This window comes from Crinia signifera, chromosome 11 (genome assembly GCF_055691185.1).
Source record: "Crinia signifera chromosome 11, ASM5569118v1, whole genome shotgun sequence".
Classification (NCBI taxonomy): Eukaryota; Metazoa; Chordata; class Amphibia; order Anura; family Myobatrachidae; genus Crinia; species Crinia signifera.
The window spans coordinates 54323842-54335965 of NC_139227.1; the positions used below are offsets into that span (position 1 = coordinate 54323842).

The 12124-nt window shown below is 52.8% G+C and overlaps 1 protein-coding gene across 5 annotated transcripts in view; it reads right to left on the reverse strand.

Annotated features, from left to right (window-relative positions):
• The window catches only part of HYDIN (HYDIN axonemal central pair apparatus protein), a 464418-nt gene that overhangs the window by 420531 nt on the left and 31763 nt on the right, over positions 1 to 12124 (reverse strand). For all 5 annotated transcript variants that reach the window (XM_083165003.1, XM_083165004.1, XM_083165002.1 and 2 more), the window contains exon 6: positions 3593 to 3792. In XM_083165003.1, coding sequence (XP_083021129.1) covers positions 3593 to 3792 — 200 coding nt within the window. The remainder of the gene's footprint in view (positions 1 to 3592; positions 3793 to 12124) is intronic.

Here is a 12124-nt window from a genome sequence, read left to right on the forward strand (position 1 = left end):
CATCCACTAGAGCAGTGGTTCCCAACCTTTTTTCTCTCCCGTACCCCTTGATTAGGCCTTTCATTGATGAGTACCCCCTCCTCTCAATTTAAAATATAGACAGTACTTATGAGTGGAGTGGAAGTGAGCGGTATGCGTATCCTTATGCATGTCCTTATATTTAGGAGTAACAGATAGGAATCGTGCCCTTCCGTGTCTGGCTGCTGTTTGTGTACTGTCTCCAGGGTTCCCACTTACACCTGTAGGATTAATGCCGCTGCTTCTTCCACCTGTGTCAGTGCAGGGCAGATGATCGCTGATGTCTGAGGGCAGCACGGGTAGCTCCCATTGGATTGCTGGTCAGGCAAAAGCTCAGAGGAGACGCTGATGACGCTGAAGACAGAACCATAAGTGACACAGCATGGTTCTTCTCCATAGCAATGGGTCATCTTCTTCTGCCATCAAAAGACTTTTTCATCTTCCGCCATTACCAATATTATTTTCAAGTACCCCCAACTGGTCTGCAGAGTACCCCCAGGGGTACTAGTACCCCAGGTTGGGAACCACTGCACTAGAGCGTGGTGGGAGAATAAAATAGTGTGCCGAGTGCAGCGAGGCACCATGCCCGAAGCATCGCCAGCGATGCGAGGGGATGAGGTGCACTTTAAAATGTGTCTATGTGGACAGTGTCAACATTCGGGTCAAAAACAGTGAAAAACACCAGGTCGATCTTTTGACTGTCGACCTTGCCCATGTCAACCTAATGCTTGTGTTGACCTAATGACTGTCGACCTAGACCAGGGGTTCCCAATCTTTTTCGAATCACGGCACCCTAGAGTATCAGAATTTTTCCACGGCACCCCTAGGCCCAAAATAATATCTATAAAATTAAGATTGTGTGTATATGTGATTCTTAGGTACAGTTATGTGGTAAAGGGCATGATTGGCTTCTGTTTGTACACATATTTTATGACTGGCAGCCACCAGCACTGGTTTTGTCCATAAATAATTGATCATAAATAATTTGAAATGTTCCTGGACCACCAACTCGGTGCACCCCTGCAAGTGTCCCGAGGCACCCCAGGGAGCTGCGGCACACAGTTTGGGAACCACTGACCTAGACCCATGTTGACCTAATGCTTGTCGACCTAGTTGCTGTAGACAATATGATCCACTCCCCTCCATTCATAGGCAACCAATTCTGCTGTGCTACTAGAACAGTCCTATTGATTCATAGGTGACCAATTATGCTGTGCCACTAGTCCCCTCCTCTACATTCCTAGGTGACCAATTCTGCTGCGCCACTAGTCCCGTCGTTTCCATTCATAGGTGACTTCTGCTGTGCCACTAGTCCACTCCTCTCCATTCATAGATGACCAATTCTGCTGTGCGACTAGTTCCGTCCTCTCCATTTAAAGGTGACCACTTCTGCTGTGCCACTAGTTCCGTCCTCTCCATTTAAAGGTGACCACTTCTGCTGTGCTACTAGTTCCGTCCTCTCCATTTATAGGTGACCAATTCTGCTGCGCTACTGGTTCCTTCCTCTCCATTCATAGGTGACCAATTCTGCTGTGCCACTAATCCCATCCTCTCCATTCATAGGTGACCAATTCTGCTGCGCTACTAGTTCCATCCTCTCCATTCATAGGTGACCAATTCTGCTATGCCACTAGTCCCGTCCTCTACATTCATAGGTGACCAATTCTGCTGTGCTACTAGTCCCGTCCTCTCCATTCATAGGTGACCAATTCTGCTGTGCCACTAATCCCATCCTCTCCATTCATAGGTGACCAATTCTGCTGCGCTACTAGTTCCGTCCTCTCCATTCATAGGTGACCAATTCTGCTGTGCCACTAATCCCATCCTCTCCATTCATAGGTGACCAATTCTGCTGCGCTACTAGTTCCGTCCTCTCCATTCATAGGTGACCAATTCTGCTGTGCCACTAATCCCATCCTCTCCATTCATAGGTGACCAATTCTGCTGCGCTACTAGTTCCGTCCTCTCCATTCATAGGTGACCAATTCTGCTGTGCCACTAATCCCATCCTCTCCATTCATAGGTGACCAATTCTGCTGCGCTACTAGTTCCATCCTCTCCATTCATAGGTGACCAATTCTGCTATGCCACTAGTCCCGTCCTCTACATTCATAGGTGACCAATTCTGCTGTGCTACTAGTCCCGTCCTCTCTATTCATAGGTGACCAATTCTGCTGTGCCACTAGTCCCGTCCTCTACATTCATAGGTGACCAATTCTGCTGTGCTACTAGTCCCGTCCTCTCTATTCATAGGTGACCAATTCTGCTGTGCCACTAGTCCCGTCCTCTACATTCATAGGTGACCAATTCTGCTGCGCTACTGGTTCCGTCCTCTCCATTCATAGGTGACCAATTCTGCTGTGCCACTAATCTCATCCTCTCCATTCATAGGTGACCAATTCTGCTGTGCGACTAGTTCCGTCCTCTCCATTTAAAGGTGACCACTTCTGCTGTGCCACTAATCCCATCCTCTCCATTCATAGGTGACCAATTCTGCTGCGCTACTAGTTCCATCCTCTCCATTCATAGGTGACCAATTCTGCTATGCCACTAGTCCCATCCTCTACATTCATAGGTGACCAATTCTGCTGCGCTACTAGTTCCATCCTCTCCATTCATAGGTGACCAATTCTGCTATGCCACTAGTCCCATCCTCTACATTCATAGGTGACCAATTCTGCTGTGCCACTAATCCCATACTCTCCATTCATATGTGACCAATTCTTCTGTGCTACTAGTTCCGTCCTCTCCATTCATAGGTGACCAATTCTGCTGTGCCACTAATCCCATCCTCTCCATTCATAGGTGACCAATTCTGCTGCGCTACTAGTTCCGTCCTCTCCATTCATAGGTGACCAATTCTGCTGTGCCACTAATCCCATCCTCTCCATTCATAGGTGACCAATTCTGCTGCGCTACTAGTTCCATCCTCTCCATTCATAGGTGACCAATTCTGCTATGCCACTAGTCCCGTCCTCTACATTCATAGGTGACCAATTCTGCTGTGCTACTAGTCCCGTCCTCTCTATTCATAGGTGACCAATTCTGCTGTGCCACTAGTCCCGTCCTCTACATTCATAGGTGACCAATTCTGCTGTGCTACTAGTCCCGTCCTCTCTATTCATAGGTGACCAATTCTGCTGTGCCACTAGTCCCGTCCTCTCCATTCATAGGAGCCAAATAGGGCAGGACAACAATTCAGAATCTACAGCAAAGCGGTTACATGAAATACATCATTGGCATCATAATACACCCAACTACTGTCATGCGTAACACAGACCCCCGGCACTGGCCGCTTTTCCGGCAATGCTCTTTCACCAGGTGCTGGCTATCGTGGTCTACAGTAGAACAGGTCGATATTCCCTAAAAGGGTTGGAGCACATCCACCGTATATGACACAACCTCTCGCCATGCAGAGTATGGGACTAGCAGATGTTCTGATCTATGAAGCCTCCTACTCTGTGTATGTGCCTGGTCCTGATGTGAGGATGCTCTCTGCAGACGATGTTCAGAGCATGGATTACGCCACACAGATGCAGCTAAGACATGAGGATATAAGCGCTGATCTCCCTACCTCTGCACCAGGAGCTGGAAGCAAGCCTGGCGATTCCCAATGTTGCGCACCAGGAGCGTTTTCTGCGAGTTGTACTTCACGGGAGAGACCTGGAAACTTATCTGATCTGGGAAATCCAGCAGAGCGCGCGCTCCAATTGCTCGGATGGGAATCAGGAACTTCTCCCGCTCTGTGATGCAGAGTAACTCATGGAAGTAGTCCTAGAGGAAGACACACAGCGCTGACATTGTCATCCTTATTTCACAAAGGGCATCCAGTCATAGATTATACACTATACATTAGTATTAATCTCAAACAATCTGATTACTAATGCACATTGTGACAAGGACTCGCATAGACTGGATTGGAAATAAAGTCTGGTAAGTTATTTGTTGCAGGTAGACTGCATACCAGGATAACATCTTAGAAATACTCAGGTTACAGAAATGGCATATTTCAGCAGGCAACACACAGGCTTCACAATAAGGGTACTCAGCCCAGCCCTCCCCATTGGCTGTAGATACCGAATTATGGGTATCTCCAGTCAATGCAATACAGCTTCCGGAATCTTATAAAAGTGGAAGGAGATTATTCATGGCGACCATGAATGATTGTGTACCCCACATTTATTGTATCTGCCCTATAGAGGCCCAGGTCTAGAACTGCTCCTAGCACTGGGAAAAAGCAGGTGACACAGAGCCAGACAGGATTAGCACAGCTCCTAGAACTGGGTGTGGGTGACACAGAAGCTGGCCAGGTCTAGCACAGCTCCTAGCACTGGGAACAAGCAGGTGACACAGAAGCTGGCCAGGTCTAGCACAGCTCCTAGCACTGGGAACAAGCGGGTGACACAGAAGCCGGCCAGGTCTAGCACAGCTCCTAGCGCTGGGAACAAGCAGGTGACACAGAAGACGGCCAAAATTAACACAGCTCGTAGCACTGGGGGCGGGTGACACAGAAGCCGGACAGGTTTAGCACGTCTCCTAGCTCTGAGAAGAAGCGGGTTACACAGAAGCTGGCTAGGTTTAGTACAGCTCCTAGCACTGGGAAAAAGCAGGTGACACAGAAGCCGGCCAGGTCTAGCACAGCTCCTAGTGCTGTGGGTGGGTGACACAGAGGCTGGCCAGATCTAGCACGACTCCTAGAGCTGGGAACAAGCGGGTGACACAGAAGCCGGTCAGGTCTAGCACAGTTCCTAGCACTGGGAACAAGCAGGTGACACAGAAGCTGGCCAGGTCTAGCACAGCTCCTAACACTAGGGGTGGGCGATACTGAAGTCGGCCCGGTCTAGCATAGCTCCTAGCACTGGGGGTGGGTCACCCAGAAAACTGCCAGGTCTAGCACAGCTCCTAGCACTGGGAGTGGGTCACACAAAAGTCGGCCAGGTCTAGCATAGCTCATAGCACTGGGGTTGGTGACATAGAAGCTGGCCAGGTCTAGCGCAGCTCCTAGTGCTAGGGGTGGGTTATACAGAAGTTGGCCAGGTCTAGCACTGCTCCTAGCACTGGGGTTGGTGCGCACAGAAGCCGGCCAGGTCTAGCACAGCTTCTAGCGCTAGGGGTGGGTGACACAGAAGCCGGCCAGGTCTAGCACAGCTCCTAACACTAGGGGTGGGTGATACAGAAGTCGTCCTGGTCTAGCATAGCTCCTAGCAGTGGCAGTGGGTGACACAGAAGCATGCCAAATATAGCACGGCTTCTAGCACTGGGAACAAGCGGGTGACACCGAAGCCGGTCAGGTCTAGCACAGCTCCTAGAACTGGGAACAAGAGGATGACACAGAAGTCGGCCAGGTCTAGAACAGCTCCTAGCACTGGGGGTGGGTGCACACAGAAGCTGGCCAGGTCTAGCACTGCTCCCAGCACTGGGGGTGGGTGCACACAGAAGCCGGTCAGGTCTAGCACAGCTGCTAGCGCTGGGTCACACAGAAAACAGCCAGGTCTAGCACCGCTCCTTGCACTGGGGTTGGTGCACACAGAAGCCGGCCAGGTCTAGCACAGCTCCTAGCGCTAGGGGTGGGTTATAAAGAAGCCGTCCGGGACTAGCACAGCTCCTAACACTAGGGGTGGGTGATACAGATGTCGGCTAGGTCTAGCATAGCTCCTAGCACTGGGGGTGGGTCACACAGAAGTCGTCCAGATCTAGCACAGCTCCTAGCGCTGGGGGTGGGTGACACAGAAGCCGGCCAAAATTAACACAGCTCGTAGCACTGGGGGCGGGTGACACAGAAGCCGGACAGGTTTAGCACGGCTCCTAGCTCTGAGAAGAAGCGGGTTACACAGAAGCTGGCTAGGTCTAGTACAGCTCCTAGCACTGGGAAAAAGCGGGTGACACAGAAGCCGGCCAGGTCTAGCACAGCTCCTAGTGCTGTGGGTGGGTGACACAGAGGCCGGCCAGATCTAGCACGACTCCTAGAGCTGGGAACAAGCGGGTGACACAGAAGCCGGTCAGGTCTAGCACAGTTCCTAGCACTGGGAACAAGCAGGTGACACAGAAGCTGGCCAGGTCTAGCACAGCTCCTAACACTAGGGGTGGGCGATACAGAAGTCGGCCCGGTCTAGCATAGCTCCTAGCACTGGGGGTGGGTCACACAGAAAACTGCAGGGTCTAGCACAGCTCCTAGCACTGGGAGTGGGTCACACAGAAGTCGGCCAGGTCTAGCATAGCTCATAGCACTGGGGTTGGTGACATAGAAGCTGGCCAGGTCTAGCGCAGCTCCTAGTGCTAGGGGTGGGTTATACAGAAGTTGGCCAGGTCTAGCACTGCTCCTAGCACTGGGGTTGGTGCGCACAGAAGCCGGCCAGGTCTAGCACAGCTCCTAGCGCTAGGGGTGGGTGACACAGAAGCCGGCCAGGTCTAGCATAGCTCCTAACACTAGGGGTGGGTGATACAGAAGTCGTCCTGGTCTAGCATAGCTCCTAGCAGTGGCAGTGGGTGACACAGAAGCATGCCAAATCTAGCACGGCTTCTAGCACTGGGAACAAGCGGGTGACACCGAAGCCGGTCAGGTCTAGCACAGCTCCTAGAACTGGGAACAAGAGGATGACACAGAAGCCGGCCAGGTCTAGAACAGCTCCTAGCACTGGGGGTGGGTGCACACAGAAGCTAGCCAGGTCTAGCACTGCTCCCAGCACTGGGGGTGGGTGCACACAGAAGCCGGTCAGGTCTAGCACAGCTGCTAGCGCTGGGTCACACAGAAAACAGCCAGGTCTAGCACCGCTCTTAGCACTGGGGTTGGTGCACACAGAAGCCGGCCAGGTCTAGCACAGCTCCTAGCGCTAGGGGTGGGTTATAAAGAAGCCGTCCGGGACTAGCACAGCTCCTAACACTAGGGGTGGGTGATACAGATGTCGGCTAGGTCTAGCATAGCTCCTAGCACTGGGGGTGGGTCACACAGAAGTCGTCCAGATCTAGCACAGCTCCTAGCGCTGGGGGTGGGTGACACAGAAGCCGGCCAAAATTAACACAGCTCGTAGCACTGGGGGCGGGTGACACAGAAGCCGGACAGGTTTAGCACGGCTCCTAGCACTAGTGGTGATACAGAAGTGAGGCCAGGTCTACCATAGCTTCTAACGCTGGGCGTGGGTGACACAGAAGTTGGCCAGGTCTAGCACAGCTCCTAGCAGTGGCAGTGGGTGACATAGAAGCTGTCTAGGTCTAGCACAGCTCCTAGCACTGAGAACAAGGGGATGACACAGAAGCCGGCCAGGTCTAGCACAGCTCCTAGCGCTGGGTCACACAGAAAACAGCTAGGTCTAGCACAATTCCTAGCACTGGGGTTGGTGCACACAGAAGCCGGACAGGTCTAGCACAGCTCCTAACACTAGGGGTGGGTGATACAGAAGTCGGCCAGGTCTAGCACAGCTCCTAGCACTGCGGGTGGGTGACACAAAAAATGGCCAGGTCTAGCACAGCTCCTAGTACTGGGGTTGGTGCACATAGAAACTGACCAGGTCTAGCACAGCTCCCAGCACTGGGGGTGGGTGAGACACAGAAGCAAGCCAGGTCTAGCACAGCTCCTAGCACTGGGGGTGGGTGACACAGAAGCTGGGCAGGTCTACCACAGCTCCTAGCGCTGGGAACAAGCGGGTGACACAGACGCCGGCCAGGTCTAGCACAGCTCCTAGCGCTGGGAACAAGCGGGTGACACAGACGCCGGCCAGGTCTAGCACAGCTCCTAGTGCTGGGAAGAAGCCAGTGACACAGAAACCAGCCAGGTCTAGCACAGCTCCTAGCACTGGGGGTGGGTGACACAGAGGCCAGTCAGGTCTAGCACAGCTCCTATTGCTTGGGGTGGGTGCACACAGAGGCTAGCCAGGTCTAGCACAGCTCCTAGCACTTGGGGTGGGTGACACGGAGGCCAGGCAGGTCTAGCACAGCTCCTAGTTTTGGGGGTGGGTGACCCAGAGGCCAGTCACATTTAGCACAGCTCCCAGTCCTGGAGGTGGGTGAGACAGAGGCCGGGCAGGTCTAGCACAGCTCCTAGCGCTAGGGGTGGGTTACAAAGAAGCTGGCCGGGACTAGCACAGCTCCTAACACTAGGGGTGGGTGATACAGATGTCGGCCAGGTCTAGCATAGCTCCTAGCACTGGGGGTGGGTCACACAGAAGTCGTCCAGATCTAGCACAGCTCCTAGGGCTGGGGGTGGGTGACACAGAAGCCGGCCAGGTCTAGCACAGCTGCTAACACTAGGGGTGGGTCACACAGAAGCTGGTCAGGTCTAGCACAGCTCCTAGCACTAGTGGTGATACAGAAGTGAGGCCAGGTCTACCATAGCTTCTAACGCTGGGAACAGGTGGGTGACACAGAAGCTGGCTAGGTCTAGCACAGCTCCTAGCACTGAGAACATGGGGATGACACAGAAGCCGGCAAGGTCTAGCACAGCTCCTAGCGCTGGGTCACACAGAAAACAGCTAGGTCTAGCACAATTCCTAGCACTGGGGTTGGTGCACACAGAAGCCGGACAGGTCTAGCACAGCTCCTAGCACTGGGGATGGCTGACGCTAAGCCGGCCAGGTCTAGCACAGCTCCTAGCACTGGGGGTGGGTGACACAGAAAATGGCCAGGTCTAGCACAGCTCCTAGCACTGGGGTTGGTGCACATAGAAACTGACCAGGTCTAGCACAGCTCCCAGCACTGGGGGTGGGTGAGACACAGAAGCAAGCCAGGTCTAGCACAGCTCCTAGCACTGGGGGTGGGTGACACAGAAGCTGGGCAGGTCTACCACAGCTCCTAGCGCTGGGAACAAGCGGGTGACACAGACGCCGGCCAGGTCTAGCACAGCTCCTAGTGCTGGGAAGAAGCCAGTGACACAGAAACCAGCCAGGTCTAGCACAGCTCCTAGCACTGGCGGTGGGTGACACAGAGGCCAGTCAGGTCTAGCACAGCTCCTATTGCTTGGGATGGGTGCACACAGAGGCTAGCCAGGTCTAGCACAGCTCCTAGCACTGGGGGTGGGTGACACGGAGGCCAGGCAGGTCTAGCACAGCTCCTAGCTCTGGGGGCGGGTGCACACAGAGGCCAGTCAGGTCTCACACAGCTCCTAGCACTGGGGGTGGGTGACACAGAGGCCAGTCACATCTAGCACAGCTCCCAGTCCTGGGGGTGGGTGAGACAGAGGCCGGGCAGGTCTAGCACAGCTCCTAGTGCTTGGAAGAAGCCAGTGACACAGAAACCAGCCAGGTCTAGCACAGCTCCTAGCACTGGGGGTGGGTGACACAGAGGCCAGTCAGGTCTAGCACAGCTCCTATTGCTTGGGGTGGGTGCACACAGAGGCTAGCCAGGTCTAGCACAGCTCCTAGCACTGGGGGTGGGTGACACGGAGGCCAGGCAGGTCTAGTACAGCTCCTAGTTCTGGGGGTGGGTGCACACAGAGGCCAGTCAGGTCTAACACAGCTCCTAGCACTGGGGGTGGGTGACACAGAGGCCAGTCACATCTAGCACAGCTCCCAGTCCTGGGGGTGGGTGACACAGAGGCCGGGCAGGTCTAGCACAGATCCTAGCACTGTGGGTGGGTGACACAAAGGCCGGTCAGACATTACATAATGACTTTATACAATCTTTATCCCACTACAGTGAAAGTGAAACCCAGGTTCCTCCTAATCAATAATGCATAGTAATTTCAGACATGGAACAAGACACGGCAGCAGCTGCTCTTCAGAAGGTGGTTAGCGTGACAGCAATGCCCCCACATTCAGGCAGGTCATGTGCCAGTCTGTGCCACAAGTAGAAGGCGCCTCCTCTCATAGTACGGCACAGAATAGAAAGGATCGGGCCTTCTCCTTAATTCCCATCCCTCGGCACAAGCTTTAGAACACTGTATCTACTCTGTACACGGTCCGTATTGCCACTACCACCTGCTGGTAAGATTACACCCTGGTTACGGAGCCCCTCATCTGGCAGCAGGTGTCACGTCTCACATAACCCCACAATTATTTTACAAACTCACATAACCCCACCCCATGGATGGTACGCTCACCATTATTTTACACGTCTCACATAGCCCCATCCCACCGATGGTACGCTCACCATTATATCACACATGACTATAGCCAGCCGCTCCCCACTGATAGTACGCTCACCATTATTTATTTATTTACAGTTTTTTTATATAGCGCAGCAGATTCCATTGCGCTTTACAATAGTAGACAGTGATAAAACAAACTGGGTAACAACAGACAGACCTGGAGGTAGGAGAGCTCTGCTGCAAGCTTACAATCTATAGGGCACCCGCTCCCCACCGATGGTACGTTCCCCATTATATTACACATCACTATAGCCAGCCGCTCCCCACAGATGGTACGCTCACCATTATATTATACATCCCTATCAGTCTCACTCAATAATCCGGAATACTGACATCATCATTCTGCAGAACCAGATCATCCATTAGATAACGAATGTTCCATCCTAAATGGCCCCAATCACCCTCACCCACTTTCTTTAGTACTGTGCCACAGATTATATAACAGGTTTTTATATGTTTATTCTTTTCTTTCATAAACAAAAGCAGAGCAAGGGCCCAAACCATTATCCTGCCTGGGGCTCCTGGAGGCCTAATGGGGCTGTGCAGTCATGTATTCATCAGCGATGAGCTAAGACCAAGCTAATGAGACAGACATTACTAGTACACAGAGCCTGCCGTTACTGCCAAACCGCCTCCTTATTGGTCACTTCCCACCATCCAACATCCATGTGATGGCGCTACCAGACACAGTCATTACTAGTAATACAGAGCCTCCTGTTACTCCCAGACCTCATCCTCACTGGTCACTACCCACCTCCTGAGGTCTCCATGGTGGCACTAACAGACACAGGGCCAGATGCACTAAGCTTCAAATGTGATAAAATGGAGAGTGATAAACTACCAGCCAATCAGCTCCTACCTGTCATGTCACAATGTCAGGCAGGAGCAGATTGGTTGCTTGTTTATCACTCTCCATTTTATCACTATTGAAGCTTAAACCCCTTTCAACCCGCACTAAAAAAAAAAATGGTATTTTGCTGATTTTTAACCATTTTAAAACGGTAATATGTGCGGTCTGAAAGGGGCAGAGAGATTTTACCGTTTCCCCCCAAAAAAACACGTTTTTTTTGGGAACGGTAAAAAAAAGCAGGGTCCTACCAGTTTCAGACCCATTTTTTTGGGGTGTCACAACGGGCCTGAAACCAGATTCCCCCCCCCCCACACACCCCTAGGCAGGGAAGGGAATAATCACACTGGGGGCAGGGGGTCCCTGCAGTGTATGTTAGATCAGTGCTGGTGTCCCTGCAGCCGATGGGAACTAGTAGCTGCAGGGGGGGGGGTTTACTGCCAGACCTCATCATCACTGGTCACTTGCCACTGCCCGAGGTCCCTGTGGTGGCACTACCACACACAGGCATTACTAGTACACAGAGCCTGCCGTTACTGCCAGATCTCATCCTTACTGGTCACTTCCCAATGACTGAGGTCGCCCATGGTGGCACTACCAGACGCAGCCATTACTAGTACACAGAGCCTACCGTTATGGCCAGACCTCATCCCCACTGGTCACTTCCCACCACCCAAGGTCACCCATGGTGGCACTACCAGACGCAGCCATTACTAGTACACAGAGCCTGCCGTTACTGCCAGACCTCATCCTAACTGATCACTTCCCAACACTCGAGGTCGCCCATGGTGGCACTACCACACAAAGCCATTACTAGTTCACAAAGCCTGCCGTTACTGCCAGACCTCATCATCACTGTTCACTTCCCACCGACCGAGGTCCCTGTGGTGGCACCACCAGACACAGTCATTACTAATACACAGAGCCTGCCATTATTGCCAGACCTCATCCTCACTGGTCACTTCCCAATGACCGATGGTGCCCATGGTGGCACTATCACACACAGTCATTACTAGTACACAGGGCCTGCCGTTACTGCCAGACTACATCCTTACTGATCACTTCCCACCGCCCGAGGTCGCCCATGATGGCACTACCAGACACAGCCCTTACTAGTACACAGAGCCTGCCGTTACTGCCAGACCTCATCCTTAATGGTCACTTCCCACCGCCCAAGGTCA